Here is a 20,846-nt window from a genome sequence, read left to right as displayed (position 1 = left end):
GCAATATCATACAATTTGATTAATAAACAGTTTATCTAGTTAGCTTAGGCTACCAGGTGGCTGTCTGTCTTAGTATGTTGATAAATATTCTCTCCAACGTGATCTGGCATTGCCCTTAGACAGAATTGCAAAGACACAATTTGATCCCTCTATGGATGTGAAAGAAAAGATATCAGCATACCTTTGCAAGGATTAGTTTACCCAGTGTTTGACACACCTCATGGGCAAGTTGGGGTGTTGTATATACCAATGTTTCGGCTCTTCAGTATGACTCAGCCCTCATTCCATCCTTGCCCAGTGAAGCAAGCAGGGGGAAAAGCCCCCTAATTTTTAAAATGAAAGTATGGTTCAAACTTATTCGATAAAGGTAATTTTACTATTACTCTATGCTACATATTAAGCAGCTGTGGGTCCTCACAAAGGCACTGGACTACAAACTAAAGGCTGACTATTCTGTTGACTCATAACTGCACTTTACCTTTTAGGTACTTAGTATTGTATTCACAGCAGAAAGGCACTACAGTATAAGAAATACTTTGAATAAAAATTACAGTAGACTTGTAGTGATAAAGTAGTGTTGTTTTAGATAAGATGATTTGTGTTTTGGTGGCTGTGTGGCCTAGAGGTTAAGGCACTAAACTCACACCCTCATAATTGTCAACTCAGTGCACACCAGTGATTCGCAGAGTCACCTTGAGTAAGTCACCTAACCTTTGTGTAGAAACACCTTGCCACCACTATAGATCTCCCTTGACAGATTTTGCCTCGGTGTAACATTCCCTACATTTCCATACTGGCTTGCAGAAATGTTTGCTCACTGCCAGTGTGGGTCCCTTCTTAGAAACTCTTCACTTTTCCACCTTGATAGGCTTTCAGACAGTAAACCTTATCACACTCTATAATGGTTCATTTTTCAAATTGTATACAAACAGACAGGTTCTAACATTTCCATAAAAGTAAGTAATACTTCTCCAGGTGCATTCTTATGAATGTTTGTTAAAAATTAACAATTACATTAAAGAACCACCTGTCCATTTTCTAAACTGTTTATCTAGCCGAGACTAGTGGGGAACCAGTGCCCATTTCAAAAGGCAAGAATCTTTTCTAAATAGTGGACATGGGAATATCAAAAGCATATCTTTATTTCAGAAATTAAAAAAACACTGGGAGAACATCAGACAGACAATGTCAAGGTTGGGTTTTGAACCAAAGGTAGAGGAGCTGTGAAACAGAAGTGTGTTTTGTGAAGACAGAGGAGTGGCATTTCAGCACAACAGATTTCTTGACTTGCTACTAAACTTTGGTAATTTTAGGGCATCAGGAACTAAGTAGCTTTAAATGTTTTAAATAAAAAATAAATTACACATATTCTTCTACTTACCAAAATAAAGTGCTAGATGTTCATGACTTGACTTGGCAAAGATGTGTTAAGGGTTTCTTATGTGTCACAATGGAGGCTGATGTGAATAATGGCAAATGTCAAGAGTTTACATAATTACATGGGTATTTTTCTAAAAATGTATTTATAAATAACTTTCTAACCATTTTAAAATTTCATAATGTATTGCAGTGATTCAGTTAACTTGTGTAGAAATATAACAGTGGTGTAAGTGAAATGGAACACAGGTGGCAAAATATATGATGGCAAGATAGTATTTATTTAAAAAGTAGAACTCTTGTGGTTATTTCTGTAAATAATATTTCAAGAGCTAAAACTGGGCAAATATTCATTTATTCTTGACTGTAAGGCTAACGTTTTATGACACACAAAACCGTAATAACTTTTTGATCAAAGCATAATGATAGATATGAAAAGCAGGAGGAGTATTCGGCCATATGTTGAAGATTTTTATTTTGTTGGTAGAAAGAAACAGAAGGCCAGAGTCCTTCTGACAGATGATGTTTGAAGATCACAGTGGAGAAAGACCAAGGGGCATTAATAAAAATGTTATAGTATCAAAGCAAAGTCAACAATACAACATCTTTCTTAAAAGAAAAACTCATCTCATTTTCTGAATCTACTTTTCCTGATGAGGGTTGTGGTAACAGGTAATATTTAATGAAAACTGATATATGAAAAAGCCAGTACTAAGTAGCATGATATTGCTTTGATTTTTCAGAAATTTTTTTGTCATCACTTTTCTTATGATTGAACAGAGTTATAATTTTGAAGAATTTAGAAAAGGAAAAGGGGAGATTTTGGAAGCATCTCTTCTTAGCATTTTTCGTGCAGCTGAATTCTGGACCTCCAAGCAGAACCTCAACAGTCTACCTGGGTTAGATCTCTCTAGCACACAGATGATTGATTTGTTTTTGTTTTATTAACTTTTATGCTGCCTTCTGTTTGCCCAACAACTCTGCACTTTTAGGCATTCAGGAATCATAATAAGTTATCAGTCATCTTCCAACAGACTCCTAAACTCCATATCTGTACTCTTAACATGCACTACAAGGAGGAAACATTTAGGTCCTTGTATGGGAGACACCACCAAGTAGAAGACTCACATATTCCCCAGGTAAAAATGATACAGTGTAAGCAATCAGTAAGTCTTCAGGAAGGACACACCATCAATTGCACTCAATAAATCCACTTGTCTTTGATCATCCGGTCAGCTCTACATGAACACATCGATCCATCCATTTATTTTTTTGAACATGGCTATTTCAGTACAGGGTCACGGTGCCAGAGCTTATCCATATTACACTGGGCAGAAGGCAATAATAAGCCCTGGACAAAATGCCAGTCCATTATAAGGCACATACTCCCATTATCATCATAACCAAAGTGCACAGCTTTCTGTGTATCATACTTGATACTTGTTCTGGCCAAATAAATCCTTAAGTATAAAGCCCTTTTCCTAAACTAGGTGATGCCCACTTCTAGACATTCACCTGACACCATTTATTAGTCTTTGCATTTTCTTCAGTAAAGTAGTGTAATTTATTGAAGTTCTTTTTTTACTCCCACAGTCCCTGTCTGCTGTGACTATCAATGAGCTTTGCCTGAAAGTTGTACATGAGAGAAAAAGCAAGCTGAAACCAAATACTGATCAGTCTCTTTCATATCTCCAAGTGAGTCACTTTTGCTCTTCGAAGAGTCAAGTACAATGTTGTCCTGGAAAAGACGTACAGAAGAAGAAGTCGTTGCTTTATCTGGTGAGAACAACTTTATTGTTTACTGCTCCTAAAACTAAACACTCAGGGTAATTATGAAAAAGTTACCCTCTTCTTTGAGACAAAAATGAGGGAGTAAGAGACCAATTAAACACTTGCAAAGAATAGAAAGCTTTGTGTGAAAACAAAAAAAATTGTGTAATGGATTGGCAAATAGGTACATGGGTTAGTGCTGTTGCCACCCCAAATATCACCAGTCCAAATCTGTGAGACTTTTTTGAATAGGCAGATGGAGAAGCAATTTAGACTCTCAGAAAGCCTTTGATGAGGTCCATAACAAAGATTAATTGTGAAAGTAGAATCTATTGGCATGTGCAGTAGCTTGTAAAAATTGTTTTCAAGTTGATGTAATTTGCCAAAAATGAACAGTATAGTTAAAAGGAGAACATCCTTCAGGGATCTGAGCTTGGATCATTGTACTTTATAATACACGATGAAAAAGAATGAAATACAATTTTTCTGTAACGTATCCCAAACACCCCCTACCCCGAACCCACAATGTACTACCAGCAACACAGTTGATGGTATGGCAAATAGGCGACATTTTGAAATAACAGAGTGAACTTTTAATAAATCACACAGCCGTAGCAGGAACCAATCATGGATAAGACACCAGTACATCACAAAGCAAACACTCCTGCTTGCTTTCCCACTTACTAGTACTAAACAATTCACATTCAGTCATCAATTACTTAGCCTGCTTGGCTTGGGATGGCACCCAGAAGAGGAACCCAGAGTAGCTGGAATGTTTTGTTTGTGTTGCATATGCTGATGTCTTTGCTGTACATTCATTTAGCTGAAGTGTTTGTTCAGAGCAATTTATGTTGATATTGTTGAAGCATGGCAGATGTATGGACTTGATATGGAATACACAAGCAGTGAAGGTAATTCAACTGGCAACCTTATGCTTTGTAGAGAAGCAGAATTCAGTTTACAGTAGAGTAGCTGTACCAAAAATGTATGCAAAAAACAGTGTTTTAAAAAAAAAAAAAAGAAAACCTTACCTGTGTCTCCAGTACCTTTTTGACTTGGTGTTCTTTTTTTCTTCTTAATGGCAGGACTGACACAGACATTTTGTAAGGTTATAACAGATTTTACTCACGAAGATCTCCGTAAGATTACTGAGTACTACAAGCCCTACCTGGTGTATGTTATGGAATATGACATCACTAGTATCCTGCAGAACCTGGCTACCAAGCACATCTTGACAAATGATGAAGCAAAGGTGAGTTAAAGTATTTTGTTTTTATCTAAATATAAATTGCTTTTGGAACACTTGCCACTGTGCCACTAGATCACACTGTTTCAGCGTATCAATAGCAAACAGCTGGATGCACACTAGACTAACACTTTATCAGTAGGCTTCTGTTACTGAATTGCATGCACACTCTCTTCTGCTTCGCTGTGTGATTGAGACCTGCAAAGAACTGACGCACTGTCCACCATGTTTGCTTCTTGCCTTACACACCAGTGCTGCTGTGTTAATCACTCCTGGTGATGCTAAACTGGAACAATTAAATTATACATCGGCACATGCAGGATTAAATGTAAACTAAGTTTTTTTCTGTTCTTTTCACTTGATTGCTCGGTATGCACATGACACCCGGTGGTCGGAGCACACGTGCCTTTTGTTACCAAATAAACGCAATACTTCTGTGAAATAACATAAGATCATCGAAAAAAAGTTTCAGTATTAATGCTGTGATGCATATTTTTTTTATCTTAAAGCAAATGTTTTTGCTTCGATAAAGTAAGTATTGCAATACATTATTTGTTACTGAAAAAAGAAACCTGACTACTTAACCCATGTTACTTTTAATGTGTTACCTCACAACACAGGCTGAGATACAATGAAAAAGTGTTTGGGTCTGAACAGCCCATTTTCATTAGTTTCCTTATGTTGTTGTTGGGTTGATTTCTGTACTTCCTGTACTGTATTACAAATACATAAGTAGGTTAATACTCTACATATTAGAGTATTTCTATACATAATAAGAAAGTTACATTTTTTCTATATGTTAAAAGCATTCAGTGCAGTCCTACCAGCTATTATAACAGAATTTGACATGTGAGGATGCATCGATCACAACAACTCAACAGAGAACTGGTGTGCTACCTGCCCAGGATAAACACATTTTTTCTTTAGGCTAGCTCAGTAATTCCCAAACTCAGTCTTGTGGACCCCCTGTGGCTGCAGGTTTTTGCTCCAACCAGATTCACAATAAGTGATTGCAATTGATAATAGTGGATCTCATTTAATTGGCACAGTAGTATGATTTTACTTTCTTGTATACATAGAATAAAGTATAGGAATCGTGAAATAATTCGACCTTGAGATTTTCATAAATCTTAACGTTTTAGACCTTCCTGAGTCTGAAAATATAATTTCTGAAATTATGCCTGTCTGTGTGTAAACACAATAACTCAAAAACACTTTGACCTAGGTCAATGAGATTTTGTACACCTGGTTTATATCAAAAATAAGTAATCTAATCAACTTTTGGGCCACTTCCAGTAGGAAGTGTGGTACTTTAACTGACTACTTTTGCGAATTTTCAAGTAAACTATAGTTATAATAGATGATTCAAATTTTGTATAGATATTTGTAATGATAAAAAGCAAATATAAATGAAATTTGAGAGAAATTACTCAACTGGAAGTAGTGTTTTATTTAAACAACCAACCGAATTTTTTGTATCATAGAAATATAAATGTGTACACAATATTAAAAACTATATTCAATATAATACATATTCTTTCAATAAGTATTATTAATTTTATTTTAATTTATATATCAGTTTAACAATAACGTGTAAACATTGAACTTGCCGTGTAAATATAAAGATGTAAAAGGAACAATAAGCTGTTACGTCCCTGTTGTGTTCCTGGTAATACATTTAATTTAATTTTTTATTATTATTTCCCCCATTATCATAATTAAATGTAGTTAAATGCAGTTTTACCTATAGCAATTTATTGCAACAAATTTAGCATTTTATTGAATTTATTAAAAATAAATAACATTCCATGCTAGCAAGTCAAATTTTACAGAACTAAGTTCAAGTGAAATCAACCCCCACCCATGAGAAAGAGCTAGGCCAACAGAGTAAAACTTTAATAGCAGGATGAGTGAGTAAAATAAGGGAAGAGAATCCACTTCCTCAATTTAAATGCTTATTCTAAAATGTTATAAATTAGATCCTGCCAGTTTTTAAAAAAGCATAGATCCTCTAAGTGAGAATTTAGATTTTTTCCAGTTTCATATAGTATATAACATCAGTTACCCACTGACTTAAAAGAGGTGAGTTAGGATTCTTCCAGTTGAGCAAAATAAGTGTACATGCCAGCAGTGTAGTAAATTCAATTACAGTTTGTTTGTCCTTCTCCACTTTAGGCCCATCTGGGAGTACACCAAACACAGCTGTTAGTAGATTAGGAGGGATTGTGATACCAAGGCTGTCTGAAAGGCATTTAAAGATTTTGGTCCAAAATGATGTTTATTTGTTGCACACCCAAAACATGTGACCCAGTGAGGCTGGAACTTGATTTGCAGGTTGGACATTTTGGACAATCTTAAACGAGAGAGATGTGCGCGATAGATGATTTTAAGTTAAATAATTGTATACTTTGCGCATATGGAGCTAGAGTTAATTCTGTGCATTGCTGCCTTCCACTCCTTTTCTGAAATGTTAAGGAGAGATCCTTTTCCCACTATACTCTGTGATCTTTGAAAGGAAGGGACTTTAAAATGTTTTTTAAATGTTACAGAAATGCTGTCTGAGTCCTCAAGACTGATCAATATTTTTTCCAAAACAGAAGTAGGGTGGGAGGTTTATTGCAATGAATATTATATAATGCTAACACTTTTTCTATGTTTTTAGGTGACTATAACTTTTTTTACTTTGCACATAATTTCGGTAATGCATTTATAATCATGAAAAAATTCCACCACCGTTTTCAACATTCCTAAATGTGAAAATATCATTTAAATATAAAGTTTGATTATAAATAGAGATAAATGATTGTGTATTGATATTATCAATTAGTTATGATGAGAAACAAAGAGATATGATATTTGAGAAATATTGCACAAGTGCAAGTGATTCTGACCTTTTCCTCTATTTCAATATACGAGAAAGTCACGGGGAGCACATTTAATATTTTAGAAATATTTCTGTTTTTTCTATAGATTTAACTGCTCAACTCTTTTGTTGTTTTCTTAATATTTTACTTTTTGTCTGTGTACTTTACTCACTTCATTGTATTCTAATAATGAGAATTAAAAAACCGTACAGCAAACAAAACGGAATGATGAAAGGCTGCAACTACATCAACCTTAGACCCACTAATAGATAAATAATGAATTAAATAACCAGAAAACCTGGAAAAGAAGAATGAAAATCTGGAGGAAAATATTGTTAAAACATAAGTAAAAATAATAAATTACATTATACCCCCATTTGACTGCTTAGTACTTTTTAATAAAAATTTACCAAACTTAGTCTTACAGTTTCTACATTGGCCCCAAAACAAAGAAAATGGCAAATGAGAACTAACTTAATTAGGACAGGAGTCCAATTAAAATGAGAAGCTGATCGGGACAAAAAACCTGTAGCCACCGAATCTGGGAATCACTGGGTTTACTAGACTTTCTCTGTGCTGAACACATTAATGGCACATGTGCTGAGGTGAAGCAGGCAAAGCATAACCGCTAGATGGAGAGAATAACTGTTTTTAGCAATAGACTGATTTATCGTCAAGAGAAAAGTCAGAGTTTAAATAAGCAGAAAATTGCATCAAAATTGATAACCAAAGCCAAAACTCTTAGAATATCGCAGTCCAAGTGTTGTAAAAACTTGATTTATTTTTTCCCTAACTAGCATTACAGAGTTTGTTTGTTATTAAGAGAATTCAACACTTGAATAACATACTGTAATGATGGCCAATTCGTGAACGATTCGTTCTTTTTGTATGACTCTTTTCAGCTAATCATATGAACCAATTAATGATCATGAAGGCATTGATTCATTGGAGCTCAACAGGAGTGCTAAAGTGCGTCCTTCCTTCATGATGTTGTCAGCATTTTTTGTTTCGCTGATAAAATGTTTGAAGCGCATGTGCAACAACTATCTGAATCAATGGATTTGTGAATGAGTCTCTGTTCAAGAATCAGTCTAATGATTCTCATTTGTTTCGCAAACGAGTCATAACCCATGAATTAATCTAATGATTTTCGTTCGTTTGATTCATCTCACAATATTCTGCATATGGAAAAATATAGTTTATCTGCAGGAAGGGGCAGGGTGAAACATGACATCTGATGAGAAATTTCAAAAACATTCATACGTCCTTCACTTCACCCATTTTCTGAACCCAATTTTATGCTACAAGTTCCAAGAGTTGGAACCTATTCTGGCAGTATTAGAAGGCAAGGCAAAAATCGACCATGAGTGGGACACCAGTATAAACAAATCATGCATCTACAATTCTATCCTACTTCTTTGCTTTCATGAACAGTCTCTCACTCATGTAATAGATAGAAACCACACTGCTAGTACATCAGCCACATCTAAATTTATTTGTTTGTGTTTCAGAGGATCAAAGCCATAGAACAATCTGAAGGCAGAGTGGGTCTAGAGTCCTTTATTAATGATGTGATAAAGCAGGACCAACAGATTTTGGTCAGTCTGTGGAAGGCTTTCGCTGAAGAACTTGTGAGATTTCCATCACCAAACCTGACAAGAATATTAAAGGAGGTGGCAGAAGAGGGTGAGTGATTATCAGCATATTACCAAACAAAGGCTTCTCTGTAGTCGGTCAGGAGTCAAAAAAATTAGCAGCCTTATGGACTGCTGCTTTTATTATTTGAGTAAGAAACTTTTATACAGGAGGTAAAAGCTGGTATAATTGTCACTGTCGTATGGAAATGTCTTGTCTGGGCTAGAGATTGAACATACTTTATATGCATCTTTGCACTAATTTTTGTTTATGAATGAAGAAAACTCTTGGAGACATTGTACTTTTTTCATTCCAACAATCTCTGCTGTGCACAAATGAATGAGAGAAGCAGAGGAAAAAGAAGAGATTCTCAGAAGTAAAGTACCCATGTCTTCATGCTACAGTGTTTCCCCGAAAATAAGACCTACTCCGAAAATAAGCCCTAGCATGATTTTCAGGCTGCTCTGTAATGTATGCCCTACCCCAAAAATAAGTCCTAGTCAAGATCAACAGCTGAAAAGTAAGGCGCCTAAGGCCAGGTTTATACTTCACGCGATGTGACGCGCGCGCCCAAAACATCCATTAAATTCCGAGGACACCTTGCCACAATATCTCTGAAAAGGATGTTTAATGATTATATCCATCAATTCTGGGATGCGCCCATTCCAGCAGCATCGTCGCAAGACAAACAAAATCCCTGGAAGGAGCATCAGCTCATCGCAAGGTGAACACAAACACATACACATACACTGGCGTTATTGTAGCTTCACCAAATCCCCAAACCTTCATGTCTTTGGATGGAAAACTGAGCCCACTGTGGAAACCCACCAGGAAAAACATGCAAACTCCAGGCAGGGAACACAAGGGACGTGACTCACTGCGAGACAGCAGTGGTACCACTCTGCCACCATGTATGTGTAACTATTAGTAGTATTCATTATTTAAACAAAGTTAACGATTTATGTGTAAAATGTAACATACATATTTTTAATGAATTTCATTATGAAAGTGATATCAGGTATAAATCTATGAATTCTAAATGTGCAGAGAGCTGGAATATTATAAATTTAATGTGTTCTGTATGGTGATGCTGTTGCCATCAGGTCAGGAGGAAGCCCCAGAAGCGCGTATCGATTTAACAACTGGGTCGGTTTTAAGATGGCGTTTACGATGGTCTGCTTTAATGATAATGTAAACTACAAGGTTAAAGTGGACATTTCGAGCTTAAAGCCGAAATTTTTAATTTAATCACAAAATAGACATTTTCATTATGCCCTTATTTTTTTTTTTCTCTGTGGTTCATATATGTCCCTGTACATTCCGATGGTATTGTAAAGGTGCAAAAAAAAAAAAAGACGGCACAGAAGATGGTATGTGACACTTTTAAAATGTACCGTGTCATTACTTTGGGGAATATGCGAGGCTTGAATATAAAAGCACCACGAATGCATTTGTATGTCGGCATTTTGCTTCACCACATCGAACCATTCATCAAAAATCGAAGCAGGCACATCGTTCCTGGAGGATCCTAAAAGTGACTGGAGTAGCAAGAAATTCAGACTAGAATTCAGGGTTTGAATGTGAAGAGTTATGATGATATTCCAGAAGAAGATGACATAACTGTATTTGGATAAATGTATATTGTTGTACATGAAAATAAGCCATAGTGCATCTTTTGAATCAAAAATTAATATAAGACCCGGTCTTATTTTCGGGGAAACACGGTAGTTCAGATATCTATTGAATGTCTTATTCAAAGAACTGGAACACCTTAATTGAAAATCATCAACAAACTTACTAACAGCCCACTCTAGAATGATGAAACAATATTAATGTAATTTTGTTACGACTAATGAAAAAGAATGTTAAATAAAACCTGTACATACTCCCTGCAAGCATCCTTCAGCCAAAACCAGAGTGCTAAATTAATTTCCTTCACAAGGCATTTTCTTGGAGGCAAAATCAAAAGCATAATAACAAAGATCAAATGAGAAAATAGAAAGAATGTACAACTTAGAGAAATTAAGGAACTAACAAGTTAGAAAATGTACACATAGTATAACATTCAGGTATGTTTGAGGGCTGTGCAGACACTGTAGCCTTCCACTGGACTGTATTCAGTAAGTGGGTTCTACAATCTTCTCAGTCCGTTTCAGGGGCTAAAGGTTATCTCACTAGGATTTGGCAACAGGCCTGGACAGGACTCTAGTCAATCACACAACCTTATATTCAACACCAAGGGTTCAGGGGATGGGCAAAAAACAATTTAGCACAAGTTCTTAATTAAGCTTTCCCCACTGGAGTTTGATATGTATATTGTATCAAAATGAGAACTGGTGGAGTTTGGGGTCCCCCCTTGCTGTTTTAAATATATTTTGAGGATGTTTGTATTGGCAGAGCAATGTTTTATTAAATGGGTAGCCTGTTAAGACTGAGACATTTTGACATTCTTCCAATTATTTATCACAACAAATTGCCTGAAAATCGTGATTGTCACCATCACCTGGACATCTAGCCACACTAGTAAATTAAAGAAAGAGTGAAAAAGTGGATCATTATAATGTGCAGATGATGGAGCTGTGACCTTGGTTTAGCGTAAGGTAAACAGTACAGATTAAATGTTTATTTGTTCTGTGCTCAGCTGGTGACATGCCATAAGGAGCTTCATTCACATCTATATAACACCTTGTTTTCCTTGCTTGAATTTTATAATTTTACAGTTAAGATCATTTAACTTGCCTGTTGCTGATTTAAGCTTTGGGAGGAGGAAGATGCATTCAGTGGACCTGCTGATAAGAGGACTGTAGTCCTATGCATTCTCAAGCAGCCAGAAGTGAAAATAACTTTCTGCCCCGTACATGCAATCTGCTAATTTTTTATTAACTTATGTCAAGGACCTGTTTGCCACTAGTAGCATCTATTGGAGATGAAAAAGTTGGTGTAACTTCTTTCAATGTAAAACTGAAGCAGTAAACTAATTCCTAGTTGAAGTTTCTCCATTTCAAAATTGACAAGCTCACAAATTTTAAAACTGCATACAGTGCTGTCTGTTGAAGATACTGCAACGAAAATTGAATTGTCTCAAAGAATTTCATTGAAAAATGAGTGTATCACATTTCAAAATACTATACTAATACTAATACTCGCGGATAAGTTCTCCAAGTCAGGGCTTGATTTTACTGTATAATTTCCAGTATTTTGTAACGTAGGTCGTATAAGTTGAATGTGGAAAACTTACGCTATTGTTCCAAGAGATTATGATATGCTAACGCCCACCTGAGAGAGTAACCACGGAGCACACTGCCTTTTTTTTCGATGTATTGTGCCTACATGACCACATGGTAATACTCAAACTATACCAAAGCAACGTTTGCACTGTTTTGTGTTTTTTGTATCTCGCACCCTCATACACCTTTATTGTAAGAGCATCCCTTATCTGTGATCAGAACAAAATATGAAGGTTGTTTTAAATTAAAAGTCACTGAAGTGGTAAAGAAATTGGTAACTGCACTGGTGCAACAAAATTCGACGTGTCTGAGAAACTGGTGCGAGATTGGAGGAGGCAAGAAGATGTAAAAAAAAAAAAAAAATGTCGCATTTTTGAATGGGCGTTTAAGTTGGGGTCTGATTTTATGATTGGTTTTTCTGATTTCAAGACCCGACTTATAAGCGAGTATATACAGTAATTGTTTCATGGGGGGGTTGAGGTGTTTCAGACAGATGTACAGTTGTACAGACAGACAAGCCGACTGATAGACAGACGGACGTGGCCGTTGCCAATAAAGACTTAGCACGTTATATGTGAATGCACCTGAAAATGTAATTTAACACTAGAATCCTTGAAGCTTATGAAAAAACTTGTATATAAGTAACATGTTTTTTATATAAAGGCCATCACAAAACATAATCACAAACAGGACTTTGCATATACCTTGGTGAGCTCTGTAAGCCCTGCTGTTTCACTAAAGGACGTGTGGCAGATTCACTGGCAGGATGACATCTAACCCATTGCTTCATCCAAACCGTGCCATCTTTTGCCTTTACTTGTCAGTCAGTTTGTCTGTCTGTACATCTGTATATTTGCCTGAAACAACTCGACCCCCCATGAAACAATTATATTGAAATGTGATACACCCATTTTTCAATTAAATTTGTTGAGACAATTCAATTTTCGTTGGGTTTCGTTGTTTGTCTTGAATAGACAGCTCTGTATGAAGTTTTAAAATTTCAAAATATCCCTTTGAAAAGCATTGGCAAATTGGCCTGGGATTACGAGTTTTTTCGTAGGTTTCAGGGATAATGGTGTTAAAAAGATTGAACACTTTCCTCACTGATGCACTGCAGGGTTAAACAAGTTCCAAAACACCAAGGATAATCACTTTTGGCTGTGTGGTTTACCATTTTTATCTTGTCCTTGTCGGTATCCTTCAATAAGGGCGCGCACAAAAAGGCGAGCTTCAAAAGGGCGACCTCAATTGGGCGCGGCGAATAAAGGCGCACATAAATAAAGGCAAGCTTCAAAAGGGCGACCTCAATTGAGCAAATGTTTTAATATTCTTGCTTTCGCCTTTTTATATGTTCAATCATTGCCTTTATCTGATAAATTTTCTGTAGTAATTTTGTTGCGTTTGCCTTTATTCGCTGCACCCAATTGAGGTCGCCCTTTTGAAGCTCGCCTTTATTTACGCGCGCCTTTATTCGCCGCGCCCAATTGAGGTCGCCCTTTTGAAGCTCGCCCTTATTGAATAGAACCGTCCTTGTCACATTACATTGTCATTGTTTATCTACTGTATTTATAGACACCCACAATGGAAAAATTGATAATCCCACCCATCTGTTACAGAACATGACTATTTTTCTGTTGATTCAGAGCAACAGAGAAACATGCATCACCATTAACTGGTTACAAGCAAAATGTGTTGAGGTTACTGCAACACATTTCTTTCAATTCTTTTATTATTTCAAAATAGAACTAAAGACATTGTAAAAAGGCGCTATATATGCGCCCGACCCAACACAGATTGGACATGGAGGCACACGTATAAAATAAATAAACTTTAATTTTTCTTCACTTGTGGGGCACGTCTCCCCCATAATCCCCACAAGCACAACACAGTCCCAAAAGACCGACACACAAAAGCAAACCACTCTTACTCTGCACCACCACTCCTCCCAGGCAACCTCGTCCTCCTCCACCCAACTCTGGCTGCTGAATGGTGGTTGCTGGCTCCTTTTATTGGGCACCCGGAAGTGCTCCAGGTGTTTATTTGCTGACATCCGGCTGCACTTCCGGGTGTGGTGAAACTAGTGGCCAGAAGGGTCTAGCAGCTCCTGCTGCAGCACCCCCTGGCAGTGCCTGTGGAACCCAACAGGGCTGCACAAAACTCCAACCCCCATGAAGCCTTGGGGGAGTCCAAGGCACCGCTGCAACCCAGGGAGGCTGCCATCTAGCGTCCAGTGGGAGATGTTGTGTTTCCCATGCTTGCTCCCCTGGTACATATGCTGCAGGGGCTTCCCGGTCGGGCATGGGCCCCGGCCATCTGTCACAACATGCAATCTCCATTGACAAACATTGGTAGCAGAATGGTTCGTACTAAAGAGCTCAGTGATTTTAAACATGACGCTGTCATAGGATGCCACCTTTGCCACAAGTCAGTATGTGAAATATCTACTCTGCTAGATCTTTCCCCATCACAGAGCATGGCCGCTGAGTGCTGAAGTGCACAGTGTGTAAAAAATCACCTATCCTCTATCACATCAATCACAACAGAGTTCCACACCACCTGTGGAAGCAACATCAGCACAAGAGCTGTGATCTGGGAGCTTCATGAAATGGGTTTCCATGGCCAAACAGCTGCACACAAGTCTAAGACCACTATGATTGATGCCAGGGATCAGCTAGAATGGGCTTTGGAGCAATGGAAGCATGTTCTCTGGTGTAATGAATTACTATTCACTATCTAGCAGTCTGATAGACAAATCTGAGTTTGGTGGATAACAGGAGAATGTGACTTTTTGAACTGCATAGTGCCTAATGTAAGGTTTGGTGGAGATGGGATAATTGTCTGGGGCTGTTTTTCAGGGTTTAGACTAGGTCCCTTGGTTCCAGTAAAGGGTACTGTTAATGCTACAGCATACAAAGACTGTGCTTCCAACTGTCTGTCAACAAATTGGGCAAGGACCTTTCCTGTTTCAGTGTGACTGTGCCCCTGTGCATAAAGCCAGGTCCATAAAAATATGAAGGAATTCAAGTGGACCAAGCAGACCCCTGACCTCAACCCTACCTGAGCACTATTGGTATTAATTTGAACTCCGATTATGAGCCATGTCTTATCATCCAACCTTATTACATGATATTGCAGATGCTGTTTTGGCAGAATGGCCATAGACTCTTACAGACACACTTCAAAACCTTGTGAAAAGTCATCTTAGAGAAGTGGAGACCGTTATAGTGACAAAGGGAGGGTGATCCAACTCCATATTAATGGTCATGGTATTGAAATGGGATGTTCAACAAACCGTTATGATGAAGAGGTGCCCACATAAAAGTTGTGCATAGTACTGTGTTTAAAATACCAAGTACCTTTACTCACAATCACTGTGACTTAATTTGATCCTCTTCCTTACTCCAGCGATTGTTTAATCCATTGCCTTTTCTTTGATTTCAGGATTGAACCTACTGCAACAGTGTCATTTCAACTTCCAGTCCCCTTCCCTTGATATTTATGTTAAAGGTAATCCGCTTCTAGCATGTATTCTGGTGAAGCTGCTCTTTAATTGCACTGGTTCTCCATTTGCTTACTTGCTGCCAATTGTTGTTTTAAGGTCTGCAGAATAATCACAGAGAAAAATTGTTTGCATCATCAAAGCAGCCTTCCCCTGGAGATCCACACAGCAAAGATGTTGTCTTAGACACTTGGTACACAGAGCTGATTGTCATTAATCAGTACAGAAAAAACCATATTGAGACTCAGCATGAACTTCTGAAGACTGGAAAAGCTCATACAGCCCTAATGGAACAGCGAACAAAAGAGAAATGTGAACGAATCTGGACTGAGCAGCTTTTCAGAAAGACTCCGGGAAATGAAACTTTCCCTCAGATTGTGGTGGTCAGTGGGGTGGCTGGAATTGGGAAGACCACCATGGTCCAGAAGATCATTTATGACTGGGCAATTGATGCTCAATATAAGAACTTTGCATTTGTGTTCCTGTTCAAGTTCAGGGAGCTCAACATTCTGGAGGAGACGGAACCTCAAATGCCTCTGACTAGGCTGATTGTGAGGTACTATAAATATCTCAATGATGAGCGACAAACTCTGAAAACAATCCTACAGAGCCCTGGGTCGTTGCTTTTTATATTTGATGGACTAGATGAGTATAAACATAAACTGGACTTCACATCCAGCCGGCTCTGTTCAAACCCAGGGGACTACTTTCCCATTCACATCCTGGTCACCAGCCTGATCAGGAGGACATTGCTACAAGGCTGTACAGTCCTGATCACAAGCAGACCAACTGCCTTAGAGTCCCTGAATATGGACAGAGTTGATCGGTTTGCAGAGATCCTGGGTTTTTTTACCATGGAAAGAATGATGTATTTTAAGAAGTTCTTTGGTGATGCAGATCTGGGCATGGAGGCTTTTCAGTATGTCGAGGAGAATGCCATTCTGTACACCATGTGTTTCAACCCCTCTTACTGCTGGATTATCTGTTCAGTGTTGAAGAGCCACTTCAGCACACCCAAAGAAGAGCGTAAAGTAGCACCCAGAACTGTCACTGAGCTCTTTGTGTGGTTTCTTCACAACATTCTCACCAATCACAAACGAGAAGCTGAAAACATACGGGATATTTTAGTGAAACTGGGAAAGATGGCTTATTATGGAGTTGCTAACAAGTTTCTTGTGTTCTATGACAAACAAGAGATGTTCACCTTTGGTCTCCAACCAGTCCTCCCCTCTGCATTTCTCTCTGGGTTCCTGAAAGAAATCCTGCAGAGAGAGAGCACCCTCGAGCGCACAACTTACACGTTCTTCCACCTTACCCTGCAAGAGTTCATTGCTGCCTGCTACTACTTCCTTGATTCCTCAGTTTGTATTGAGGAGCTATTTAAGGAGCTTGACTCCTGTGAAGATGGTCGTTTTGAGATTCTTACTCAATTCTTAGCAGGACTTGCCAGACCTTCTGTGACTGAATTACTGAAGGAAATCCTAGGGGACTTTGAAAAGAAGCATGCAGTGAAGACCCTAGACTGGGTAAAGAAAAGAACTCAACTTGCTCTGCAATCTGCAGATAAAAATGAAACTCTGCGAGTATTTCAGTGGCTCTTTGAGACACAGAATGAGAAATTAATACGAGATTGCATTGGTAAAGAGTCTAGGTTAGAGTTCAGAGATATGACGTTATCTCCTTTGGATTGTGCAGCTTTGGGCTCTGTCATAAGTTACTGTGGAGAATTAAAGGAGCTTCAGCTTTTTAAATTAGACCTCACACCAGAATGCATCAGGAGACTGGCGACTGGACTCGGCAATTGTAAAAGCGTCAAGTAAGAAAGAAAAAACTTTTTATTTTACTGTGCATAACAAACACTTATGGGTCCATTCACATCTAAACATTTTTCTTGTGTTTTAGCATTAGACCAGATCGTTCTTAAACTGCTTGTGAAGTTATTTGTTATTATTTTTAATGGAATTATTCACGCCTAAGTGTTTTTGCAACAAGCGGTTTAGAAAACTCTTGCATACATCAGTTTTTGAGCATTTTCAGCCAAACGCTTGTTCCTTTGAAATGAATGGTAATGCTTATAAAACACTGAGAAAAGTATGAAAAAAGAAAATTTTTGTGATGTTTTTACAAAAAGTTGTTGACTCTTCCTGGGTGAGCCAGGAGTGAAGCAGCTGTTGTTGCGCACACATGTGCTTTGCTCATCTAGTGACAGCTATTGATGCAGAGTTTAAGTACGCTTCTTAAGCAATGGCAAGACAAATTATAAGGGGATGGGGCACTTCCATGACCCCTGCATAATTGCAGAAACAAAAAACGAGTTGTACAAAGGCATAAGCATCTTACCAAATGCAAGTCCATGATCAGACTATCATGATGTGGTATAGGATCTATATAGGATCCAGGCAGGAAGAGGTGGGTCCAGGAGGACGTATGATGGAAGTGAAATCAGAGGTTGAACAGGTGTCAGTCTTCTGTCATGCAGAGGTAGGAGAAGAAAAGACATGAGGCAACAGTGCCAGCCCCTGGTCCAAAGGAGAACTGCAATCATCAGAACCCTTCAGCTGTCCCAGAAACACACACCTGTGACAGCATGAAACTTGCAATCAAGTGACAAGAACTAAACCAAAGTTATAGGTATACAAATAGTTTTCAAAAATTAAGTTAAAAAAATGTAAGTTTAATTCAGATGTTTTAACATATAGGCAGAGTGACTGGGCAGAGCCTCATTTGTGCCTCACAGCTCCAGCTGTATGGGAATTACATGTTCTCCCCATGCATTTTTGGACTCAACTATTGATGTCTGCCTGCTTTAACACTGAATACTAGAAATATGGCAGTACTCCTACTCAATTAAAAAAATATGTTTAGTCCTTCATGTGCTGTGAAGTAAATAACATCCATCCCCTTTTTCCATCTGCAATCTGAGCCCCCTAGCATAAACATTGACCTCTGCCTCCCCTGATAATAATATTTATATGAAATAACTGCATACCCAGTGTTTCTGGGATATTTACTGGCTTCCTGTGACCCTGAAATGAGTTTTACTTCTTAGTTGAGTATAATTTTCACTTTTACTTCACTACATTTAGGCACTGTTTAATATATTTTGCTAGACACATTTGTTACTGCAACATTAAACCAGTAGACAAAAGGGCTACACAAACAAGATCAATGTTTGACTCAGTCAGTTATCTAAAACTCTGTCTTTCCCACAAATTCATGTATATGAGGAACCTGGGACGATTTTCAAACATGCGTGATTGGTGCTAATACCTTATCATCTACACAGTCTTTGCAGGTATACCTCACCACAACCTGCAGAATGGGGGCTTGACTTTAGTGATGTGCAGTCCCAGTCTGTCATTTTCAGAGCTGATGTGACTTTGGTCAACCAATGTCGTCACACGAGCATACCAGACAAGACTCGGCTGGATTGTTGGGGCAGAGTTGGATGTTTGTGGCATGCAGTCTCCGTCTCGGTCGTTAATGATTTTTTCAGACTCGGTCCTCACAGTATCCTGCCTTACTGGGTGGGAGTGATCCACAGTCTACAGCAAGGTGTACTTGTGTGCTCCATGCTGTGGTTCACGTGTGTTGCTCATGTGTCTTCTCACATTATTTTGGGAATCGCTGCTCCAAAACAGATCATGGCCTAGTGGGAAAAGCCTAAGAACAAATTAAAGATCAATTCTTTGAATGAGAAATTAGAAGTGATAAACTCTAGGTGAGGTGCCTTATTAAACACCAGCATAGTGAAGTGCCTTTTTATTAAAATGCCCTTAATGGTAAAATGATAAGTTGTCTGTTTGTTTCATCATGCATTTACTAACCTCTCCTCACAGGATATGCCTTACATCTAGGGATGGGAATCGAAAACCGGTTCTTGTTGAGAACCGGTTCCCACTGTTTCAATTCCTTGGAATTGTATGCCATTTTTGCAAACGATTCCCCTATCGATTCCAGTCGCCTCGAATGACGTCACCGCGTTGCATAGCGTCATTTACCCAGCAGGAAACATGGCGCCTAAGCGGCACAAATGCTCAAAAGTTTGATTATACTTTACGAGAAAGGATGACAACAGGGCAACTTGCAAAACTTGCAAAGTAGATATTTCATCAAAGGGAGGAAACACTACGAATATGCAAAAGCATTTGCACACAAAACACGCGATAACCTTAAATGAATGTTGTGTTTTTGATCCGCTCTGGACTAGTGAATCTCAACCCAGCAGCAGCGGAAACGTTTGCAGGTCCTCTCCTGTTAATACGGCAGGTAACTAATCAACTAACATTGCATATTATGTTAGCGCGATTTGCCTTATTGCAAAACCTGTTATTACTGTGCATTGCATTTAGATGACCATGACGAGAGAGACAGACAGAGTCTGGCTGTCTCAGATGCTGGCAGTTCTCGCTGCAGTCTACCGGTAGCTTCTCCTTTCACAGAGGCGGGGAAAAGTAAAATGACACAGGCCAGGATAGACGAATGTCACCGAGCAGTGACTAAGTTTGTGGTAAAAGGCTTGCACCCGTTTGCCACAGTAGATGCCCCCGATTTTTGGTAAGTTAATGTGTTTAATTGTAGGCTAAGTCAGGGAATGTCAAATTTGCGTGTTCTCCTCTTACCAGATGTTTCATCCGTTTCCATTTCTGAGCTAAAACGTGTTGAAGGCAGCCGTCACTGCAGATGGATGGGCAAGTTTTAGTCAAGATCATTACCTCACAGTAACGCTGCATTATGTCAGGAATGGCCAGGCTCAAGAAAAAGTCCTCAAAACCAAACCAGTGTACCAGGCACAGACAGGGACAGCTGTAGCAGAGGAGATTGATGAGATCTTGGAGGAGTATGGTATCAAAGACAAGGTTGTGGCAGCCACTGTTGATAATGCGGCCAACATGGATGTAGCTGTCAAAATAGTTGATGGTTGCAGAATTGCACTGTGCACAGTTCCATTGGACTTGAGTTGATTGTATTTGTTGCTGGCTGATGTAGTTTTATTTTTGAGTGCTCAGCTCATATATACTTTTAAAAAGGAGAGTGTAAATGTTACTGGACATTCTTGTGTAATTGCCACAGAATAATTTATGTTATACTTTGTTATTGCTACAGAAGAATATTTATTTTATTATTATTTTACATTTACACATTTTTTTCTGGGGACCCCGTGGCACCCCATCGAGGAGCCGTAGGCTGTGGATCTCTTAAGATCTCACTGTTGGGTTTGTAAGGTC

General features: G+C 38.4%; 1 protein-coding gene across 2 annotated transcripts in view; it reads left to right on the top strand.

The window, feature by feature from the left end:
• Window positions 1–20,846, top strand: part of LOC114662608 (NACHT, LRR and PYD domains-containing protein 12-like) — a 53,091-nt gene that overhangs the window by 11,559 nt on the left and 20,686 nt on the right. For both annotated transcript variants that reach the window (XM_051935052.1, XM_051935051.1), the window contains exons 3-7: window positions 2,971–3,156; window positions 4,233–4,399; window positions 8,769–8,943; window positions 15,561–15,626; window positions 15,718–17,434. In XM_051935052.1, coding sequence (XP_051791012.1) covers window positions 3,108–3,156; window positions 4,233–4,399; window positions 8,769–8,943; window positions 15,561–15,626; window positions 15,718–17,434 — 2,174 coding nt within the window. In that variant the 5' untranslated portion in view covers window positions 2,971–3,107. The remainder of the gene's footprint in view (window positions 1–2,970; window positions 3,157–4,232; window positions 4,400–8,768; window positions 8,944–15,560; window positions 15,627–15,717; window positions 17,435–20,846) is intronic.

The sequence above is a fragment of the Erpetoichthys calabaricus genome, chromosome 12 (assembly GCF_900747795.2).
Source record: "Erpetoichthys calabaricus chromosome 12, fErpCal1.3, whole genome shotgun sequence".
NCBI classification, from domain to species: Eukaryota; Metazoa; Chordata; class Cladistia; order Polypteriformes; family Polypteridae; genus Erpetoichthys; species Erpetoichthys calabaricus.
Note: the sequence above shows the minus strand (reverse complement) of the source record. Positions and strands in the feature narration are given on the sequence as shown.